This window comes from Lemur catta, chromosome 1, assembly GCF_020740605.2.
Source record: "Lemur catta isolate mLemCat1 chromosome 1, mLemCat1.pri, whole genome shotgun sequence".
NCBI lineage: Eukaryota > Metazoa > Chordata > Mammalia > Primates > Lemuridae > Lemur > Lemur catta.
The window spans coordinates 132,960,777-132,986,077 of NC_059128.1; the positions used below are offsets into that span (position 1 = coordinate 132,960,777).

Below are 25,301 nucleotides of genomic sequence, written 5' to 3' on the forward strand. Positions count from 1 at the left end.
CTCATCACATTTGAAAATAGCCTGATACATAATATCAATGCATACATTTTATTTAGGTAGAAGAAGTTATTATTTCCCCAATACTAATCATATTGTTGTATCAGAATATCCTTTCTTAAAAGGCTGTCACTGGGGAAACTGCTTTTCTGGTCCATCCACTTGAAACTAATCCAGTATCAAAATAAGTTAGCTCTGCTCAGTTATTCCTTGTGAATATGGCAAGATACGTCCAGGATCTTTAAAATGCTGAAAATAAGATAGTCCTTTGAAAGATAAACACATAAAGGATAAGAACATGTAATGGGTATTGAGTGACTGAGTGAAGCAAATTAGTGGGATCAGTCTAATTCAACAACTCAATTCAATTCAATTACATTTACCCTATAGACACTACAGTGGATACAATGATTAAAAGAGCATGAACTCAACCATCAGGTTGTTTACAGCAGAATAGAGGAGGAATATAAGTGACTAGGTAATGATAATACAAGAATTATATCTCAGTTGCTTCCTAAAAATAGTTATTTATATTATTAAGACTGGATGCAGAAGAAACAATACAAAATAGAAACACTAAATCCTATACTACACAATACAGGGGAAAAAACTTATATTACAAAAGGAGTATCAGATACAAATGTGGATCTTTTTTTAAAAAATTGTTTTCCATAGGTATACTTAGTTATATTTTAAATATTATCAAAATTTTACTTCTGGATAGCATTTAATACACTATGATTTGCTTTTCCATGATTTCCTACTCCTTACAAAAATAAAATCTAATTAATTTAAGTATCTGTTTTATGTAACATAATAATCCTACTAAGACATAAGTGGTTCATTTAGAGATACAGGGAAAAAAAAACAGGAAATAGGATTCAGCTAATCAGTAACGTGATGTCTTACTAGAACAGTAGCATATTAGTTGTTAGGAAGTGGAAATCATTCTAAGATTTCAAAGCAACATAGATGTGATAAGATTCAAGGTAGAAGAGAGCAGGTGGTGTGGGAGCAGTCATTAATTATAAAATGTGCAGGCTTAACAAAAGACCCATTTTTAAGACTTCATTACCAATACTGTCTTGGTTGTTTTTTTTCTTTTTTTCAGAGACAGGGTCTGGATGTGTAGCCCAGGCTGGAGTACAGTGATGTGATTGTAGCTCACTGCAGCCTCATACTCTGGGCTCAAGTAATCCTCCTGCCCCAGCCTCCTGAATAGCTAGCACTACAGGCATATGCCACCATACTCGGCTAATTTTTAGAAATTATTTGTAGAGACAGGATCTGGCTATGTTGCCCAGGCTGGTCTCTAACTCCTGGGCTCAAGGATCCTCCCATTTCAGCCTGTCAAATTGCTGAGATTACAGGTGTGAGTCACTGTGCCTGCGCTGTCTTGGTATTTTTAAAATTGATTGTAAAGTGTTTCCATTGTGTAAAGTTTCTTAGATGAAAAATAAACTTATAACTAAAAGTTAAAGCCAAATAGCCACAAGAGAAATTGTTGTAAAAAATAAAGTTTCTCAGCTATCTGTGAAATGCAGTCTTTGAATAACATTACGAAACTAAAGATCACATTAGAATGAGTCAGTGTAATAAAACATGCTGACAAACATCTACCTTAACCATGATTCCATTAATTCTTTTAGAAAATAATCTGCTTAAGATTAAACTTGGGAGGGCAAAAGGGGGTTGAGAAACTACCTAACGGGTGCAATGTACACTATTCAGCTAATGGGTTACACTAAAAATCTAGACATCATCATTATACAATTCATCCACATAACCCAAAACCACTTGTACCCCTAAATCTGTAAAAATTTAAAAAAATGATAAATCCAATAAAGAAAAAAGGATTAAAAATTTATCAAAGAGCTCTGATGTGTCTGCCACTTTTGCATATGTATTTCATTTAATTCTCATAGTATGCTTTGTTATCTATTCATATATATACTTGAATATATGGATGAATATTATAAATACAAACTGGGATATAAATTATTTGTACATATTTTAAGTCCACGCAAAGGTACAGCTTCTTATTTTGTGCTTCCACTTTAACTTAGTCTGTAAAACTCTTAAGTCAAGATTATGGTCATGCACTTTTCCCACTCAGAGAAAGCTACTATAGTTAACACAAGGAGTTTCCAAGAATTTAACATAGCAAGATATGAAAACCTACAATATTGTTTACTTTTCACTGCTTAAAAGAAATGTGTCCTAGCTCAGAACCATTCAGTGCATTACAGAAGCCATTAGGTTCCATTAGCATACAAAGAAAAAAGGTTGGAAAAGAAAATTGGAATATAAATGGAAGAACTGAAGGAAAAAGCAAACTAATTTTGGGAGTGGAAGAGTTACTAAAACTGGGATGGGGAGCCAGTTTGTGGATTCTTGGGCGCTGTGTGCAGCACCCTGGAGGTAACAACACTTTGAAAGGGAACAAATGCATATTTGGCCACAGAGCAAGCTGGAGAGCAGAGCTGTGGTTATGTTGGTACGAGGGAGGGCAGTTGCCAGTGGGTCTCTTACCATGTCAGAGACTTGAGACACCACACTGGTCTAGCGGGACAAGCAAGTGGACTCACTTCAGAAGGAATCAGAGGGTGTTCTGAGATAATAAGCAAAGCAGCAACCCCAGAAAGAGCAACTTCTTTTTGGAGTGACCATTGGGAAAGGGACTGTGTCCCAAAGAATGACCAATAATGGACTTCTCATAGGCCCTGATAGCGAAGGGCTTGAAATCGGAAATTTGTTTGGAAAAATTAAGAGATTTGACATTTTTTGTACTCTATCATTATTATGCAAGTTCTGCCTCTAATAGAATCTTATGAAATACAGGCACTTAATCAATATTGATAGAAGGTGATTTTAATATATTTAAAATAGTATTTTAATAAAGCAATATAAAATACATAAACAGTGAATAAATATTCCAATTTTCTGAGCTCTCAATTCACTGCCCCTTTTCTGTCATGATGATCAAAATAACCCTGCAGTGTACTTTTAACAGTGAAATATAATAATTCATTCATTAAGGTGTTTTATCTCCTTATCATTCTATAATAGACAGAGACAAGGTTTAGAGAGTTTTCCTTTTTTCTTGAAGCTTTACTTATGTGATAAATATCTTTAATACAAAAAGTCAACTCAGTAAAATATTAATATATGATTTTCTAACAGGCAAATTTCAAATTTATCTTTTGGTCATAGCAGATATTCTAGGTTTAATATTGCCATTGCCAATTATTTTGAAAAGATAAAAACATTACAGATGATGTATGTGACAAAAACAATTTTATTAAAGGCTAGTCTGATGAAAGATGAAAATATAGAGTAGCAAGCTGATATTATCAATGATGAATACAAATAGCTGATTGCTAGGGTAATACATTGAGACCTATCACTAGAGACTTCAGCTGCTACCAAACTAATTACATTAAAAAGCTTTAAAAAAGGAAAACCCTGTTTTTAACAACAAAACAGATCAATGTAGGCTGTTTAGGTAGTTGAAAATCTAGTAACAAAAATGTCTCACCAATACTCCAATGTACTCAGGGCTTCTTTCTTTTGGTTCTGTTGTTAAGACATGGGAAAGATATTCATTTTGATAGGTTTCAAGTCACCTTGCTAGGCAAGTAACAGGAAGGAAAGAGATTAAGTGACTACAGCATAATAGATGACATAATCAGACGGAATAACCTGATGAAAAGCAGGAAACAGGCTGGTACTTATATCCTCTAAATACCTCCTAGACAACCAGCAGTAAAATAACCTACATAACTGTTTACAGTGAATAATCTTAGAGGTAGTTATAGAGACTGGGAGATTGTTGAATCAGACTTACAGTGGGAATTTTATATATTTTCCTGAAGTTAGAGATTATCTAAAGGGTTTATTATTATTATTATTATTAAGGTAAAAAAGCAAAATTTTCCCAAGGAGCAGTGGTGTGCTGGAGCCTACTCATACCAGATCCTGAGAGCCAAGTGTTGTATTTTCAAGAAATGTGCAAACCAGTTAAACGAATCTATCACTAAAAATTAAATTATATAAATTTATAATTAACTAAATTATACTAAAAAGGTAATAATGACTCAAAATTCATCATTTCCTAACTATTTAACTACTTTTTATTATTGTACATGCCATTGAGGATATTTACATCTATTGTATCTGCATGGTGGAAGTGGTATATAATGGTAAGCTACCACCATGCTTCTATTCCCATCTCCACATTCAGTGACTGCATGTTGATAGTTTGAAATTAGCCATGGTGAGAGAAATTACACCACCAAAATTGGCCAATGCTACAAATCAAGGCTTTTTCCCTCCAAAGAATCAGTTAAAAAAATTTAACAACAAACCCATGGGGTATTCTAAAAATTTTTTTCTTCTTCTTTTCTCCCTTTTTTTTTTCCCCTCCTCTCCTCTGAAGGAAGGTATTCTAAAATTTTGATAGAGGGCTGGTTTTAAATAGGTAACACTGTAAGATATTTGAAAAATTACTCCCTGAAAAATTACTGATGACATATGGAAAAATATCTTAAATAGTAGTAGATTATAAATTGGATTAATTCTGGAATACTCCATAATACAAATAAATAACCATTCTTATTTTATAAAGAAGGATATGCCACCCATCTTTAACTGATTGCTATGATTTTGGGGATTTAATTTTGGCATGGGGTCATTCTACTAAAAATTGAAGAGGATTTGGTGTAAGAGTATCAAGAATCACCAAGCATCATTGTTGAATATTTTTCAGGACCATGCTCTTAGTTCTAATATTTTCATATAAGAACAGAAAACTCTTCCAAAACACTACATTTTTATGTATATGGATGAGTGTGAAACTGAGCAAGGAAGACGTTTCTTGGAACTTTAGGGTTTTTCCAAGGTGCCTTACCTTATGGAGGGAGCAAAAGGCTGAATAGATGGGACTATAATCGCCCTCATTTTGGCATTAATCAGAGAAACTTGGCTTTTTCTATCATTCTTTCATATACTAGGATTCTATGTAAAATGTGATTAGAAAAATGTTCCTTTGTTGGAAGGAAGGTAGTGAGGGAGGAAACCAGTATGTTAGAGAATACAGGAATGTGTGCATGCATGTATTTGTACCATTAGTACTTATGAAAGGTATCTGTGTATGTACGTTCTGGGAAGAGCAACTTTAGGTAGAATGGTCTATTCATATCAAAAACATGAATAACAAAAAAATGGTGAATTTCTTGCTGAATTATATGCATTACTATGTGTATGTGTATATATATAAAACCACACACACCTAATTAAAATAATTGGCATTTGAAGCTGTTTAAAATTAAATTTTAAAATTACAGAGTATACAGATAATCTAAGTTTTAAAGGGAACAAGAAAACAATTGTAATTTTGAATCTTCACGTAGCTCTTATATGAGTTTTAAAAATAATTTTATGTGTTGTATTATATCATTTGTAAAACAAGGGAAACACTATCAAAACAGAAACGGAGAACAGACAATTTATAAAGTAAATAAAATGACAAGTCTCTGAGAAAGTAAATTTTTAGATAATAAAATATATTGCTAGTTGGGATAGTGTCTCCTCAAAAATATAACCAAATATCTTTCAAGCTAAACAGTTTTTTAAATTTGAAAAGGAAAAATAAATAAATAAGTGCATTGATTTAAATGACTAGAACTGCATGTACTTGTAAAGACCTTTTTTTTTCCCTAGAGCAAGCAAATCAATCAAACAGTAAAGCAGAGAGTGCAATAATAACTGTAAAACAAGGTTTCATGGAAGATGAAATACTGGCTGCATAGGAGATGTGTGTTCCACAGACTTTGTTTTCTTTGAGGTCTCCCGTCCCAATACTAACCAGGTCCATCTAGCTTAGCTTATGAAATCTGACAAGGGCACAGCCCATGGCAATAAGGATGCAGGACAGTGATTTTATTTCTTATTTTATTCATTGTAGCCCCAGGGAGAGAGATAACGAGAACAGGAAAGAAATCCAGGTCTCCTACATAAAACACTGCAGAACATTACCACTGGGTCACCAGGGAGGAAAAAGAAGAAAATATTTTATTTTAAAAGAGGTTATTTGTTATAATATTTATGGCGGAAAATTATTTGTTTTGGCTTACCCAAGGAAATTAAAATCTTATATTCATTAACCATGAATGTGAATGATTGTTCTCAGAAAATGTTGTTTGATATCTGCTTATTAGATTTAAAATCTTTAACTACATTGTTTCAGAAATTGGAAAAAAAAGGCTATCATCAACTTACAAAATGTCAGGCAATTATAAATTAATCAAAAGTAACTTTAAAAATTTCATCTAATATTCCTCTAATATTCTTATGAGTTTGACATTTTTCATCTTTTACTTATTGTTACAAAGTGCTGTAGGCACTGTCACTGATGAAAGCCCTGGAAAATTCTGGAGAAATTACCTAGGTCTGACCCTTCCAAGAGCTTAAAGTTAAGAAATTCCACGGATCAATTACTGCCTAACTTACTTATATTTGTTGAACAGTGTAAAATTCTTGATATTTGAATGGTTTTGCCCTAAAAATGGCAATTGCATAGGATTCTATTCAATATATTGCACTATCATATTCCACAACACTCTATGTAAAATGGAGAAAATACTCTTACCTAGGGTTCTTGAGAAGGTTAAATAAGTTACTCCATGTACAGCATGTAGGATAGTATTTAGTGCTCAAAAAATGCTCAATGTCACTAATCATCAGAGAAATTCAAATCAAAAGCACAATGAGATATCACCTAATCCCAGTGAGAATGGTTTTTATCAAAAAGTCTCAAAACAGTAGATGCTAGCATGGATGCAGAGAGAAAGGAACACTTATACACTGTTGGTGGGACTACAAACTACTGCAACCTCTATGGAAAATAGTATGGAGATTCCTAAAACAACTAAAAGTAGACCTACTATTTGATCCAGCAATCCCACTACTGGATATTTACCCAAAGGAAAAAAAAGTCATTTTATCAAAAAGACACGTGCACTCAAATGTTTACTGCAGCACAATTCACAATTGCAAAGATGTAGAACCAACTCAAGTGTCCATCAATTCATTAGTGGATTAATAAAATGTGGTATATGTATACCATGGAGTACTATTCCGCCATAAAATTGAATTAACATCTTTTGCAACAATCTGGATGGAATTGGAGACCATTCTCCTTAGTGGAATATCACAAGAATGGAAAAACAAACACCACATGCACTCACTGTTAAATTGGAACTAACTAATCAGCACTCACGTGCACAGATGGAAGTAAAACTCAACGAAAATCAAGCAGGTGGGACGGGAAGGGTGAAATTATACTTAATGAGTACAATGTACACTATCTGGATGATGGGCACACTTGTAACTTTGACTCAAGCAGTACAAAAGCAATCCATGTAACCAAAACAATTGGAACCCCATAATATTCTGAAATTTAAAAAAAAAGAAAAAAGAAAAAATGCTCAGTATCACTAATCATCAGAGAAATGCAAATTAAAACCACAATGACATACCACTTTATCCAGTCAAAATGGCCATTATTAAAAAGTCAAAAACCAATAGATGTTGACATTCGATGTGGTGAAACGGGAACACTTATATGTTATTGGTTGGAATGTAAATTAGCATAACCTCTATGGAAAACAGTATAGAGATTTCTGAAAGAACTAAAAGTAGATCCACCATTTGATCCAGCAATCCCACTACTTGGATTAAATTAAAGTATGAGAAAAACCGGTCACCAAAGTAAGAATATCGATAAACAGATTAAAATTATTAAAAGGAGCAAAACAGCAATTCTGGTGTTGAAAAGTGCAATAACTGAAATAAAAACATTCACCAAAGGAGCTCAACAGCAGATTTGAGCAGGAAAAGAAAGAATCAGTAAACTTGATGAAATCTTGATTAATTATCAGGTCTGAGGGATAGAAAGAGAATGAAGAAAAACGAACAAATCCTAAAGAGACTTGTGGGACATCATCAAGCATACCAACACATGCATAATGGAAGTGCCAGAGGGTGGGGGGAGAAGGGAAGAGAGAGGGGAGACAGGAGAGAGGGGGAAGGAATATTTGAAGAAATAATGGTCAAAACTTCTAAAATCTGCAGCTCAATGAACTCCAAACAGGATAAACTCAAATAGGTCCATATCTAGGTCATAATCAAACTGTCAAAAGCTAAAGGCAAAGAAAGAATCTTGAAAGCCACAAAAGAGAAGCAAATCATAATTTACGAGGGATCCTCAATAAGATTAACAGCTGATTTCTAATTAGAAATGATGGAGGCCAGCAGGTAGTGTGATCATGTAATCAAAGTGGTGAAAGAAAAAATTCTACCTAGAATTATATATCTGCCAAAAACAATTCTTCAAAATGAAAAAGAAATTACGACATTCCCAGAAAAATAAAAAATGAGAGTCCATCACTAACATACCTTTCCTACAACAAATGCTAAAGGGAGTTCTTCAGAATTAGATGAATAAAATTAGACAGTAACTCAACTCCATATGAAAAAATAAACACCACGAAAGGTATCTACACAGGTAAATATAAAGGACAGTACATAGACATTTTTTGTTTGTAATTCCTTTTCTTTCTTTATCTCAATTAAAACACAATTGCATAAAGCAAAAAATTATAAATCCAGGTTGATGAGCAGGCAATATATAAAGATTTAATCTGTGACAATAATAAATAATAGTAACAACAAGTATGCGGGGTGGTGGTGAAACAGAGCTATATAGAGGTAAAATTTTTGTACACTACTGAAACTAAATTTGCATTAATCCTAACTAGATTGCTATAAATTAAGATGTTATACGTCCATACAGACTTGTATGAGAATGTTCATAGCACCTTTATTTATCATAGCCAAAAAGCTGCATCAAACTGTATGTCCATTAGCTGATGAATAAATAGTATGTGATACAGCCATACAATGGAATATTATTCAGCCACAAAAAGAAATGAAGTGCTGTTACATGCTACAATATGAATGAGCCTTGAAGACACTGTGCCAAATTAAAGAAGCCAAATATAAAAGGCCACATATTATATGAAATGTGGGCAAATTTTGAAATGTTCATAATAGGCAAATCCATACACAGAAAATAGGTTAGTGGTTGTCAGTGGAGAGGAGAGCAAAGAATCGGAACTAACTGCTAAACGGTACAAGGTCTTTTTTTGGGGGGTGTGATGAAAATGTTCTTGAATTAGTGGTAATGGTTGCACAATATAGTGAACAGACTAAAAACCAATGAAGTATTAACTTTCAAATGGTGAATTTTATGTCCTATGAAGTATATTTCAATAAAAAAGTTACAAGAAACTATAGCATACATATTTAATAGTGAAATGATAAAAGTTTAATAAAGAATTTCAATCATGAAATAATTTTCATTGCTGAATGCTTTCTTTGAGATTAGGAATGAAACAAGGCTACTTGTTATCACTACTTCTATTCTACCATGTACTGGAGATTCGAAGCAGCACAAACAAGAAAAAATGAATAATATACACAGAAACCATTAAACTTAAAAAAATAAATTTAGCAAGGTTGCTGGATACAAGGTTATTAAACAAAAATCATGTGTAGTTCTATATACTAAATATACTTAGAAAGTGAAATTTAAGACACAAAACCACTTATATTATCAAATGCTCATGAAAAAAATCTAAGAAAAATCCGCAATATGTACACACAAAAAGCTACAACACATTATAGAAAGACACTTTAAAAGATCTAAATGAATGGATTTATTCATGGTTTGTAGAGTCAATACTATTTGCATGTCAGCTCCTCCATAATTGACCTATATATTCATTGTTATCCCAATCAAATATCTTAGATGAATAATTTGTGGAAAACAAAAAGCTACTTTTAAAATTTATACGAAAATATAAAGTGGCAATCTTAAAGAAGGAAAACAAAGTTGGAAAATAACTATGCCAAATATCTATTATAAAGCTAAAATAATTATGACTGTGTGAGACTGGCACAAGGATTGGACAAGTAGATGAACTGCATAAAGCAGAACATCAGGAAACAAACTTATACTGTTACAGGTACTTGGTTTATGATGAAGATGGCGTTTATACAGCTGTAGTCTTTTTATTAATGGGTACTGGGCCAATGGGTTTGCAGACTTCTGAAAAAAAATTAATCTTGATCACTACTTAACACCAAACACAAAAATAAATTCCAGGGGATTTTCAATCTAAATGTTCTCTTTAAGTAGAATATTAAAGCTTCCAGAATGATTTGAAAATACCTTCATGATTTTAAGGTAGAAAAATATTCCTTAAACAGAACACAAAAAACACTAGACAAGGAAAAGGTAAAGATTGATGATTTATAATTAGTAACTTCTTGTCATCAAAGACACCCATGAAGAGAGTAAAAAGGCAAGCCAGAATGGGAGAAAATATGTGCAGAAGACTCATTTCTGAAATACATAAAGAACTCTTTATAAACCAGTATCAAAAAAAAAAAAACAGGCAATACAATTTTTAAAAACACTTGGAAAAACATTTCACATAGGAAGACATCAATGTCCAATAAACATAAGAAAAGGTGATCAATTTTATTCATTGAAGGATATGCAAATTAAACCATAATTAGATATCACTGCATACCTACCAGAATAGTTAAAATATAAAAAACTTGACCAAGTGTTGGCAAGAATGTAGAGTAACTGAAATTTTTATATCCTGTTGCTCAAGTATAAATTGATAAACATTTTTGAAAATGGTTTAGAAGTACAGTTGACCTTTAAGCAATGGTTTAGAAGTACAGTGAGGGGCACCAACCCTCCATGCAGTCAAAAATCCACATATAACTTTTGACTCCCCCAGAACTCAGCTACTAACAGCTTAATGTTGACAGGAAGCCTTACTGATAACATAAACTGTCGATTAACACATTTTGTGTATGTATTATATGCATACTATATTCTTACAATAAAGTAAACTAGAGAAAAGAAAATCATAGGGAAGAGAAAATACATTTACAATACTGTACTGTATTTACATAGTGTGTTAAGATGAATCATCTGTCTGAAATGGTGGGCAACTTCAGCTGCAGACCTCAATCTACTGTATGTATCAAGCAATTCAACTTTTTCTTGTAATGTCATAGAATTTTCTCTGCTTCTTGGGAGCACTTATAGTATCACTGTGTATGGGTCCCATGGTTATTCAAGGTTTATGCTCTTGCACTAAACACGATGAAAAATACACAAGAACTGCGAGAGATCACACTTCACTGTGATATGCAATGTACTGGAGAGAAAACTACTGACACGCGTGATTATCGTCACATGGTATTTTCACTTGAGCTCACTACAATAGCAATAGGAGGTGGTACAAATTATTACAGCAGTACAGTATGCATTACAGTTAATTTTATGGAGTCACGATTTGATACGACATCTTTACATTTCTTTACATTTCTCTCAACTGTGAATGGCACTACTATGGTCTGTAAGAGTTTGTGTGTACCAGTTTTGATAAATTTTAACTTTTAATAACAGATTCATATATTTTAGGGTAGTAAATGATAAAATAGACTAGTATCTACACGTATTTTATGCATTCATGACATACTTTTTTCTTAATTTTTCGCTATTTCTAGGCTTATGGTTTGTGGGTTTTTTCAAATTATTGCAGATCTCCAAAAATTTTTCTAATGTATTTATTGAAAAAAATACATATACAAGTGGACCTGTGAAGCTCAAACCTATGTTGTTCATGGGTCAACTATATTTACTGAAGTTGACCTATGACCTTGCAACTAAATTTCAAAAACAGAAATTTACACATATATGTAGTAAGACACGTAACAAGAGTATTCACAGGAAACTTATTCATTATAGATCCAAACTGGAAATACCCCACTTCTCCAACAAAAATAAATTATGCTATATTTATAAATAAACTTTTATACAGCCATGAAAATAAATAAATTACTGCTATATGCAATCATGGATAAATCTCACAAATATAACATTGAATAGAGGAAATCAGATGCAAAAGAGTACCTATGAAATATTTTCATTTATAAACTTCAAAAAGCAGGTAAAGCTACCTTTGGTATTAGAAGTCAGGACAGGCATCCCCTTTGTAGAGGAAAAGGAAGGTGGTGGCTAGGAGAAAGCACGGGGGAGGATTCTGGACACTGGCAATGTTCTAGTTCTTAATCTTAGCAAAGGAGTTCACTTCGTGATAGTTAACTGAGCATCGATATAAGAGTATCTAGAGATACTGTAGGTTCGGTTCTAGACCACCACAAATAAAGTGAATCACACAAATTTTTTGGTCACTAGTGCATATAAAAGTTGCTATTACACCATAGTGTAGTCTATTAAGGGAACAATAGCATTATGTGTAAAAAATAATGTACACACCTTAATTTCAAAATACTTTATTACTAAAAAAAAGAAAGTGAAAAATCGACTGAGCCTTCCACAAATCTTTTTGCTGGTGGAGGGTCTTGCCTCGATGCTCATGGCTACTGACTGATCAAGGTGGTGGTTGCTGAGGTTGGGGTGAGGTGGAAATTTCTTAACATAAGACAACAATGAAATCTGTGACATCAATTGACTCTTCCTTTCATGAAAGACTTCTCTGTAGCGTGTGGTGCTGTTTGACAGCATTTTATCCACAGTATAACTTCTTCCAAAATTACAGTCAATTCTCTCAAACCCTGCCACTGTTTTATTTTATGGAATATTTTAAATCCTTGGTTGTCAATTCAACAATATTCATGGCATCTTTACCAACAGATGATTCCATCTCAAAAAACCATTTTGTTTGCTCAACTGTTAGAAGCAACTCCTCATCCATTCAAGTTTGATCACAAGACTGCAGCAATTCAGTCACATCTTCAGGCTCCACTTCTAATTCTAGTTCTCTTGCTATTGCCACCACATCTACAGTTACTTCCTCCACTGAAGTCTTGAAGTCCTCAAAGTCATTTATGAGGATTTGATTCAACTTCTTCCAAACTCCTGTTAATGTGGATATTTTGACCTGCTCACCTTCATCAACCACAAATGATCTTCATGGCATCTAAAAGAATGAATCCTTTCCAGAAGGTTATCAATTTACTTTGCCAAGATCCATCAGAGGAATCACTCTTTATGGAAGAAGCTACAGATTATGAAATGTTTCTTAACTATTAATAATAAGACTTGAAAGTTGAAATGACTCCTCAGTCCATGGGATGGAGAAGGGATGTTGTGTTTGCAAGCATGAAAACAACATTAATCTCCTGTACATATCCATCAGAGCTCTTGGGTGACCAGGTAGATTGTCATGAACAGCGACATTGTGAAAGGAATCTTTTTATTCTGAGCACTATACTCAGTAAACCATGCTGTAAACAGATGTGCCATCATCCAGGCTTTGTTGTTTCATTTATCAAGCACAGGCAGAGTACCATTAGCATAATTCTTAAGAGTCCTAGGATTTTTGGAATGGTAAATGAGCACTGGCTTCAATTTTAAGTCAACAGCTACATTAGCCCCTAATGAAAAAGTTAGCCTGTCCTTTGAAGCCAGGCCTTGACTTCTCCTCACTAGCTATGAAAGTCCCAGATGTCATCTTCCAATAGAAAGCTGTTTCATCTATAATGAAAAATGTGTTGTTTAGTGTAGCCACCTTCATCAATTATCTTAGCTAGATCTTGATAACTTGCTGCAGTTTCTCCACCAGCACTTGCTGTTTCACCTCGCACTTTCATGTTATGGAGACAGCTTCTTTCCTTAAACCTCATGAACCAACCTCTGCTGGCTTCCAGCTTTTCTTCTGCCGCTTCCTCACCTCTCTCAGTCTTTATAGAATTGAATAGAGTTAGGGCCTTGCTTTGGATTAGGCTTTGGCATAAGGGAATATTCTGTCTGGTTTAATCTTGTCTCTAGACCACTCAAACTTTCTCCATATCAGCAATAAGGCTGTTTAGCTTTCACATCATTCATGTGTTCACTGGAGTAGCACCTTTTTAATTTCCTTCAAGATCGTTTCCCCTGCATTTGCAACTTGGCTGTTTGGCATAAGAGGCCTAGCTTTCACCCTATCGCAGCTTTCAACATGCTTTCCTCACTAAGTTTAATCATTAAGTTTGAAATATCGTAATAATTATCAAAATGTTACAGAGAGACACAAAGTGAGCACATGCTGTTGAAAAATGGTGCCCAAAGACTTATTCAACCCAGTGTTGCCACAAAACTTCAATTTGTAAAAAACACAGTATTTGTCAAGCGCAATAAAGCAAACCACAATAAAGCAAGGTATGCCTGTATTTTATGTACTTTTATGTATGTGTTTTACTCAAAACAACTTTTAAAAAGTTTATTTACCTGTTTTTTCTGTGTTTTGTTCCTGTTTTCCAGCCAATCATCCATTTGTTCCTCAATTTCTTCTATGGAAGTTCCATGATCATAAGAGTGAATATATGCACTTTCTAAAGGTGTGTATACAGGAAATTCAGGTTTTGGTTTTCTAACTTTCTTCTGTTCTAAAAATGTTTAAAAGAACCAGTTATTGAGATCTGTTGAGAATAAAAAGAATTTAGAAATTTTATTTATTTTATTTATAGACTGTATCTTTAAAGAACACATAAATTTTTAATTTTTTTTAACTGTGCAAGGTACTTTACATGTATCAACTCTAATTTTATTAACAAACTTGTCAGGTGGGTATTATCACCCTACATACTACATAATTCATTGATTCAGTCACCAAATATTTGAATGTCTAATGCAGGTCAAGCATTCTTTTAGCTACTGAGGCTCAGCTATAAAAGAATTAAATAAAGTCCCTATTCTCATGAAGAATAAGGAAGGATACAACTGGTAAAAGGAAATGGAGTAACTGTATGTGGAAAGAGGATGAGGGAACTTCTCTCTTCTATGTATTTATATAGGATGATTAGGGAAGGCCTTTCTGATAAGAAAGATAACATTTGTGCAGAGAACAGATGGAAGTGAAGAAGCAATTCTGTGGTTCTGGGGGGTTGGGAGGAGAAGTAGAGGCATATGGTGCAAAAAGTATAACGGCCCTGAGATGGGAGTTTGCTTAGTGCGTTGAAGGAACTACAGGGAGACTAGTCTGGCTGCAGTGGAGGGCTGGGTTGGAGAGAAACAGAGAGTGGTGGGAGTTGAGATCAGCAGTGGCTACAGCAAGGACTTTGGATTTGACATTTAATCCTACTTTTATCACATAATAGTTACATAATATTGGGCAAATAACTTAACACTTAGAACAGTGTCCATTTTCTCATCGGCAAAAAACAAAAAAAAATTAGCTCTCAATAAATGGTATTATCTTCACCACCCTGTGTATATGTGTATGTTTGCACGTACTACAATGCCAATGTAATAAAAATCAATATGGTATTGGCATAAGAATAGAAAAATTCCTAGCCAAGAACAGAGAATTCGTAAGTACAGATGCTCATCAACTTACAATGGGGTTATGTCCTGATAAACCCATTATAAGTTGATAATATTGTTAAGTTGAAAATGTACTTACTATACCTAACCTACTGAATATCATGGCTTAGCCTAGCCTACCTTAAACGCGATCAGAATGCTTACATTAGCCTACAGTTGGGCAAAATCCCCCAGTAACACAGTACACTGTAGAGTATTAGGGGCTTATCCTCGGGATCACGTGGCTTACTGGGAGCTGCGTAGTGCTGATGCTGCCCAGCATAGCGAGAGAGCGTCTTACCACATATCACTAGCCTGGGAAAAGATTCAAAATTCAAAGCACAGCACTGTTATATTTCTATATTTCAATTCAGTGGGAAAAGGATTTAATAAATGATGCTGGCACAACTGAATATCCATTTGAAAGAAAAGTGGACACAATCTTATGCCATATACAAAAATAAAATCCAGCTGGATAAGAGAGTTGACTTTAAAAGCCAAAACAATGAAAATCTTACAAAAAGAAATCTAAAAAACTACATGTACTATTTAAGTGAAGAGAAAATCTTAACTAACACTGAAACCCAGATGCTACAAAAAGATCAAAGATAAATCAAGAGACAAATAATAGATTTGGAAAGACTATCTTTAATTCAGATGTCAAACAAAAGACTGATATAAAGAGATTTTATAGATTAACAAGAAGATAAGCAACTAATAGAAAAAAGTAGGCAAAGATCATGAATAGGCAATCCACAAATGAAAAAATTCACATGGCCAAGAAACAAGAAGAGATACTCATACCTTGTAAAGGTTAAAGAAATGCAAATTCAAGTAATACCAATATATGATTTTATACCTACCATATGGGTCAAAATTTAAAAATCTAATAAGATATACTGTTGGCAGGAAAAGAGCTATTTCTAAATTGGTGGTGGAAATGTGAATTATTCTATTACAGCCTTTTTGAAAAACAGTCTAAATACATCTATTAAAATATATAACCTTTTCCCTAGCAATTTCCCCAGAAATAAAAGCATTCAATTGTAATTATATGTGTGTATGTAAGTATGTTTGTGTGTATATGACTATTTATTATTTCTTCACAGAGATACAAAACCATTTGCATAGCAAATGTTAATTAATAGGAGAAATGCCTGAATAATTATTAATGATGCATCCACACTGAGGAATATTAAGTTGCCACTGAAGTAGATAGAGCTATAGCAATTGACTAACAGATTTTCATGAGTTTGAGTGACAAAAGAAAGATGCAGAAAAGCATATAGATTTCATATTTGTAAAACAAAATAATGCTCCTCTAAATCCCTATATATGCATGTGTATATGGTCACGTAAATATATTTGAATATGATTATACAGGCATGGAGAAAAATATGGATGAAGGAGAAAGGGAGTGTAGAGATAAATAAAGGAAAAGAGAAGGGATAACAGCAAAAAATAAATTATATATATGAATATATATATTTTTTACCAAATGGGTATAAATATAAAAATAAAATTTAAAAAGACTACACAACATAAATCCAAAAAATCCACATTTCTAAAACTAACAAACCAATAGTTTAGTAAATATTCATTAAATTCTTCGCTACTTTAATATTGCAGGACTAAGGTTGTAGCATCTAACATTTTGTACTTGGCAAAATCTTACATATATGTTTAAAAAAACAGGTGTTTTCAAAACAAAATGGATTTTACAAAACACATTTTACAAAACGCACATAAGTGAACTACAGACTTCTATTTGCTAATCACTCTCATATTTCCTCCAATTTTCTATTATAGCTTCAATAAAACCTATAGAATTAGTACAGACCCAGGTATGATTAATTTTGGAGGTAACAAACACATCATTATTTATACTTCATGCAAGAAAAATAAATCTAAGATATTTTTAGTAGCATGATAAAGTTTTTAGGGAAAGTTCTGAGTTTAATAAAAAATACAGAGTATCTTGATGCTGGGGAAGCAAGTCTTATAAATTTCATATAAGTTTCATAAATCATGAGCTTTAAGTTAAGATAGATTGGTTCCTAATGATAATGAAGCCCGATAAAAGCAAAAAACAAAACCTAACCAACCAACCAACCCCCTTGCAAAACAACAAAACTAAAAATAAATGAACCAAAAAAGCAAAAGTAAAACTTATGATCATTAAGTGTCTAGTAAATGAAGAGAAATGGTTTCCTCTCAGAAGAAAAATTTATTTAGTAAGATTGTCAAAGGAATAAGAAATGAGTCAAATATCATCTTAAGGAAGTCTTTTAGGCTTAATGTCCCTTCTAAACAAAACTGCAAGGAGTTTGGGCCTAGGAAAAAAGGAAACATTCTGGTGTAAGGAACCTATCTTCTCACATACTTAGAAACTTACACTAAACAACTCAAACTTATGAACCAGTTATTTTCGTAAAATACTTTCTGACTCAGTGCAAAAGTACTATGCCAAGACATACTTGCCAAATTGATTTGGGGGTCTTAGGCCATGAACCTGGGCTATGTAGGTCTTGATTAACACTTGTACCTTGATGGTGTTCTGTAGAATAGAGTTTAAATTGAGCAAGGTCACAACATCTTAAACATATTATCCTTCTCTAGCAGGCACAAAGAATTTCTCCTTGGAAAATGTTCAGACATTAGTGTGGCAGGTATTAATAAAACACAAATTGTAACAGAAAAAGGAAGTTGTAATCAGTTTTAAGCACTATACATTAAATAAAGAACTGAAAAATTATTATGTCTGAAAAGTTATCAGGATAGCAAGGAAACTTGCATCAGGTCATAACATAAAAAGTGGTAGAATAAAAGAGAAAATAAGAAATCAGAAAAAATTAGGTTCTACTTCTTTAGCCATTTACCAATACAATACATTAATTTCCTTCATATTACTTCAACATTACTCTGTAAGCCACCATGCGTAAAATGAAGAAAGATTCTTCCTAGGTCCTGAGTTGATAGGAATGTACCTGCAACATTAAAGAGGCACAGAGCTACGTCACAAACTAAGCTCCTAATAAAACCGCCTTCACCTCCACCTGCTTCTCCCAGTTCTGTCCCATTCCTTGGAAGCACTGAGATCCAAAATTTTGGAGTCAACTCTCTCTTCTTTCATATCCCATATGAAATCCAGTAGAAAATCTTACAGTCTTCAATTTCAAAACACATTCTGAATCCCATTCTGAATCCCTACCTCCAGGGTTACCACCCTGATTCAGGCCATCACCATTTCTTCCTGACCAGTAGGTACTGCAGAACTCAAGGAATGTCAGGGGGGTTAGTGTTCTGGGTTCTCTTTGGGCCTCACATATATCCAAGACTTCTTGGTGCTAGAGAAACTAGCAACCCAGATACTCACACATACACACACACACAAAACAATGAATAATGAAAGCCTGCTCTCTCTAGCCAAAGGATCAAGAAAGGGGAGCACAGCAAGATAAAACTTTTAGATAATAACCACTGCACTTTAGGCAAACAAGACAGAAAAAAACTGTAGCCACCAAGTCCCCCACTCCCCAACCCTCCCGCCAATGCCAATAAAGGCTAATGAGGAACCTAGACTTTTGCCATTGTCAGCCTTTGATAAGGCACCCCAACCTCCCCACCAGGGTGATGTGAAAGAGAAGGCTAAGAGGTAATAAGGATCCTCCTCCTGCTGTGGAGTCAGTGGAGACCACATGGGTAGCATGGACTTCCATATCTGCTCAGCAGTAAAAAGGTATCTCTCCCTTTCTCTGATAGAGTGGTTTCAGAGATGCCCAGTGGAGAATCAGGGCTTTCACAACTGCCCAGTGTTAATGAGGCCATCTCCCCAGAATGTTGGCAGAGGCCAAGTGGAGAGCAGTAAAGAGGCATTCCTGCTCCTTCTCCCAGCCAGGGTGTTATCAATGGCGGCCTAATCACAAGCAGGATGACCCTACTCACATGAGGATCCACAACCTCCCTGCCCCTCAGCTGTAAAACAGAACACATAGGAAACCTCACTTGACAGTAACAGGGCAACAACCTCCCTGCTTCCACTGCTATTATAGAACGTTGTCAGAGAAGACCAGGTAAACAGAAAATTTAAATAAGATTCAAAGTCCCATACAAAATACCCCAAATGTCCTAGTTTTCATCAAAAATCACTTGTCATACCAACAACCAAGAATATCTCAATTTGAATGAGAAAAGGTAATCAACAGATGCCAATAACAAGTTGAAAGAGATATTTAAATTATCTGACTGGAATTTTACAGCAGCCATATAATAATAATTTGGTAAGCAGCAACAAACAAACTCAAAACAAATATAAAAAGTTTGAGAAGATATATGAAAGAACCAAATGGAAATGTTAGAACTGAAAAGTACACTAACTGAAATTAAAAACTTAATGGATGAACTCAACAGCAGAAAGGAGCAAATAGAGAAAAGAATCAGTGAATTTGAAGATAGAAAATAGAAATTGCCCAAACTGAAAAATGGAAATAATAGACTTAAAAAAAAAAGAAAGAATGGAGCCATGGGGACATTTGGGACTCTAAATAAAAAAACGTAAACCTATAGATTCAAGATGAGTGAGCCCCAAACAAGATAAACCCAAGGAAATTCATGCTAAGATACATCATAGCCATTAAAAACTAAGGACAAAGAAAAATAACTTAAAAGTAGCAAGAAAGAACTAAGACCTTATCTGTAGGGGAAACAGAATTCAAATGACAGTGGATTTCTCACCAAAACCCACGTAAGATAGAAGGAAGTGGTACAACATCTTTCAAATGCTAAAAGAAAAGAACTGTCAACCCTGAAATAAATGTCCAGCAAAAATGTCTTTCAGGAATGAAAGGGAAACCAAGACATTCTCAGGTGAAGGAAAACTAAGAGAATTTGTCACCAGCAGATCTATCCTACAATAACATCTAAAGTTGTCTAAACAGAAAGGAAATCATAAAAGAAAATATCTTGAACAATCAAGAAAGAAGGAAGAACAGGAGAGAACATAAATATATGGGTAAAGATGATTAATTTTCCTCCTCCTCTTGAGTTTTCTAATTATGTTTGACTGCTAAATCAAAATTATAACATTCAATGTTTATAGAGAAAATATTCAAGACAGTTACATTATAAATGGGTAAGGTAAAGGGATATAAAGGGAGGTAAGTTTTCTATATGTCACTTGAAATGGCAAAATACTAATACCAGTAGACTGTGATACGTTATGTATACATAACACTTATTGCACTCACCAAAAAAGCCATATATACAAAGAGATATAGTATTAATAAAAAACACTATAAAGAAATCTAAATGGAATTCTAAAATTTTGGAAGGCAGAAAGAAGAAAACAGAGAAATGAAAAACAGAGAGCACAAAATAAAAAATAAAATGGCAGACTTAAGCCCTACACAAAAATAATTAAGTTAAATGCAAATGGTCTAAATACACCAATTGAATACAGAGATTGATAGAGTAGATGAAAAATCATGACTAATTTATATGCTATCTACAAAAGAAACTCATTTCAAATATAATAATGAGTCTGTTGAAAGTAAAAGGACTGAGAAAGATACTACCATACAAACATTAATCAAAACAAAACAGGAGTAGCTATATTACTTTCAGATAAAGTAGACTTCTGAGCAAAGAAAATTACCAGGGACAGAGAGGGACATTATATAATGATAAAAAAAAGTCAACACACCAAGAAGACATAGCAATCCTAAATATGTATGCACCAAACAACAGAACTGCAAAACATGTGAAGCAAAAACTGATGGAACTAAAGATGAATTTATAATTAAAAAGACTTCGATACCCCTCTCTCAATAATTAATATAACTAAATAAAAAATCAGCAATGATATAGAATGCAACAATACCATTAACCAACTGGATCTGACATTTATTGAATATTCTACTTAACAACAGCAGAGTGCACAGTCTTATTAAATGCCTATTGAATATATGCCAAGAAGGACTGTATCTCAGGCCATAAAACAGACCTGAACAAATTTAAAGGAATTGAAATCATAGAGTGTGTTCTCTTATAAAAAGAGAATCAAACAACAAATTTTTAACAGAAAGATAATATGAAGATCCCTGAACACTTGGAAACTAAACAGCATACTTTTAAATAATCAAAGGATCAAAAAGGAAGTCTCAAGGAAAAAAATACTGAACAGAATCAAATGAAAATATAATATATCAAAGTATTTGGGATGCAGACAAAACAGTGCTGTGAGGGAAATTTATAGCACTAAATGTCACATAAGAAAAGAAGAGAAGCCTCAAATTAATAATCTAAGCTTCCACATCAAGAAATTTTTAACAGAAAAAGAATGGCTGGGTACAGTGGCCCATGCCTGTAATCCCAGTACTTTGGAAGGCTGAGATGGGAGGACTACTTGAGCCCAGGAGTTTGAGACCAGCCTGGGCAACATGGCGAGACCCTGTCCCTACAAAAAACAAAAAAATTAGCCAGGTGTGTTGTTGTGAACTTGTAGTCCCCCAGCTACCAGGGAGGCTGAGGTGGGAGGATCACTTGAGCCCAGGAGTTTGGGGATGCAGTGAGCTATGATTGTGCCACTGCACTCTGGCCTGAGCCCTGAGCTACAGAGTGAGACTCTTATCTCTTCAAAAAAAAAAAAAAAAAAAAAAACCAGAAAAAGAAGATCAAAACAATCCAAAAGCAAGCAGAAGGATGGAAATGATAAAAATAAGAGCAGAAACCAATGAAACTGAAAACAAAAATAGAGAAAATCAATGCAACAAAGAACTGGTTTTTTGAAAATACCAATAAAATTGACAAACATCTGGCAAAACTAACAAACAAGAAGGAAGACAAAAGTTACCAATATTGGCACTGAAAAAGGGGAAATCACTATAGGACACATAGACATCAAAAGGATGATAAAGTGAATATTAGGAATAACTCTACATACATAGATTTGACAATTTAGATGAAATGGACCAATAGCTCAAAAAACACCAACTATCCCAACTTACTCATGAAGTAGATAAATGAAATATAAAATAGGTATTTGAATAGCCCTATCCTATAACTAGAAAGGAAATTTAATTTGTAATTTTCAAACTCCCAAAAAAGAAAGTCTTTAGTCTGACCAGAGAATTCTGCCAAACATTTCAAGAATTAACAACAGTGCTACACAATCTCTTTCAGAAAAAAGAAGAGTAGAGAACACTTCCCAATTCATTATAGGAAGCTGGTATTACTGATACCAAAGTCATACAAAGACAATACAAAAAGAGAAAACTAATGCTGTATGTGAATGTTTGCGTCTCCTCCAAAATTCATGTTGAAACAATCTCCAAAGACATGGAACCTTTAGAAGGTGATTAGGTCATGAGGGCTCCTCCTTCAATTAAGGCCTTAATAAAAGAGGCTTCACACAGTATCCATAAACCTCCAGAGGATGCAGCAACAAGGCATCATTTTGGAAGCAGAGGCCAGATCCTCATCAGACACCAAACCTGCTGGCACCTTGATCTTGGAATTTCTAGCCTCTAGAACTGTGAGAAATAAATCTCTGTTCTTTATAAATTACCTAGTCTCAGGTATTTTGTAATAGCAGCATAAAATAGACTAAAACAGAAATTGGCATTGAGAAGTGGGGGTGCTGCTATAATAAAATATGTTACATGGAAGTGTGGAAGTGGTTTTGTAATGAAGGACAATCTAGGAGAAAAATATTTGCAAACCACGTATCTGATAGAGGACTCATATCTAGAACACATTTAAAAAAACTCTCAAAACTGAACAGTAAAAAAAATCCAATTAGAAAATAGGCAAAAGATATGAAGATGGATTTCACTGAAGAGGATACACAGATGGCAAAAAAGCACATGAAAAGATGTTCCACCATCACTAGCCACTAGAAACATGTAAATTAAGATCATGATGAGTTATCTCTACACATTATTGAAACAGTTAAAATTAAAAATAGTGACAATGCCACATGCCAGTGTGGATGCAGAGAGATTAGATCTCCTACACATTGCTGGTAGGAATGTAAAGTGAGTGGTACAGGCACTCTGGAAAACAGTTTGGCCATTTCTTAAACCTCTAAACAAAAACTTACAATGTGACTCAGCAATTGCACTTTTGGGCATTTAACCCATATAAATGAAAACTAAGTTCAGACAGAAAGCTGTACATGATTGCTCATAGCAGCCTTATGTGTAATGGTCAAAACCTATAAACAACCCAAATGTCCCACAATTGGTAAATGGTTAAATAACTGTGATACATGCATACCATGGAATATTATTCATTAGTAAAAAGGAATGAACTATTGATATATGGAACAACTTGGCTGGATCTCAAGAGCATTATGTTGAGTGGAAAAGCTAATCTCAAAAGATATATACTATATGATTCTCAAAATCATATTCCCAAAATGACAAAGTTATAGAGATGAAAAATACATTAATAATTGCCAGATATTAGAGATGATGGGGGTATGGGAGAAGGAAGAGAATACGACTAGAAAGGGCTAGTTGTTGACTGGGGTGGTGGTTACATGAATACACATGTGATAAAATGGCACAGAAGTATCAATTGATACTTTGTATCAATGGCAGTATCCTGGTTTTGATGTTATACTATAGTTGCATAAGATGTGATCAATGGGGAAAACTGAGAGAAAGGTACTGTGTACTATCTTTGCAACTTCCTATGAATCTAATTATTTCAAAATAAAATCTTAAATAGAAAAGCAATACATGGTGGTGGTGTCACAATCATGAAAAAAGAAAAAAATCCTGACATTAGGTGAATAGGTACTTGTGGTTTGGGTTAAAATTTCCAGTGACAGCATCATACATGGATTCAAAAGACTGTATCTCATTATATATGGAAATAAAGATGATATAGTCTGGATAGCTATGTTGATAACTCAAAAAGTAATTTTAGTGATGACAAAGACACTCTTGTAAGAAATGCTGTTAAAGAGTTTTAACGAATTACTTTAAGAAGTATGAGAGTGGAAAAGAGCAATACAGTATTTCTAAATTCATCAATTAATTTACCAAATATTTACTGAGCTCCTACCACATACCTGGCCTTCTTCTAGGCTCTGGGGTTACAGCTATAAACAAGATATACAAGAACATATGCCTGCATGGAGCTTAAAAATAAATATATTAATTTATATAAAGTGTAATATTAAATAGGTACTCATTTCTAAATTAACAGGTAAAATTTTAGTTAAAATTTGACTAATCTACAGCCATAAACGTTTATCTACTCAATTGGATAAAAATTTTTTAAAATCATTTCAGTGGGAAAACCAAGAATACATTACATTTATACATACATACTATGATTTGAAATATTAAGGGAATTGTAAGTCTATATTGACCTCTGTGATTTTAAGAATTCATGCTTCCATTATCAGAGCAAAGTACCCAGAATAAAATACTGTTTTCTTTAGATATTCTTTGTCTGCATAAAAGCTCTTTTGGAAATAGGGGTCCTATTAGGTTTTATAATATAATATGGCTCATAAGTTAAGGTACAGAGTTTCTAACAGGTCATGTTTCCAAATACACTGGTGCTAGTGACTGGTTATATGCCTTTTCATGAGTTATCTCAGATACGATTCTCCATCCATGAGCACTGTATATTACCAAAGGCAAATGTTCTAACCTAAATCGGAGCTACTCTTCCCCAGTCTCCTTTTTCCTTTTCCTTACCAACCCCTGAAATCAACTTACAAATGAGCACCAGCATCTTCTTTCTTCATGATCTTAAATTTTCTAGAAAACCACTCTTCTTTTATCTTAAGAAAGGTGAACATTTTCTCATCCTGCCACAATAAGCAGGCATATTC

At 33.8% G+C, this 25,301-nt stretch overlaps 1 protein-coding gene across 1 annotated transcript in view; it reads right to left on the bottom strand.

Annotated features, from left to right (window-relative positions):
* DNAJC1 (DnaJ heat shock protein family (Hsp40) member C1) overlaps positions 1 to 25,301 on the bottom strand; it is a 179,692-nt gene that overhangs the window by 63,226 nt on the left and 91,165 nt on the right. Inside the window, exon 8 of the mRNA XM_045534683.1 lies at positions 14,378 to 14,535. Coding sequence (XP_045390639.1) covers positions 14,378 to 14,535 — 158 coding nt within the window. The remainder of the gene's footprint in view (positions 1 to 14,377; positions 14,536 to 25,301) is intronic.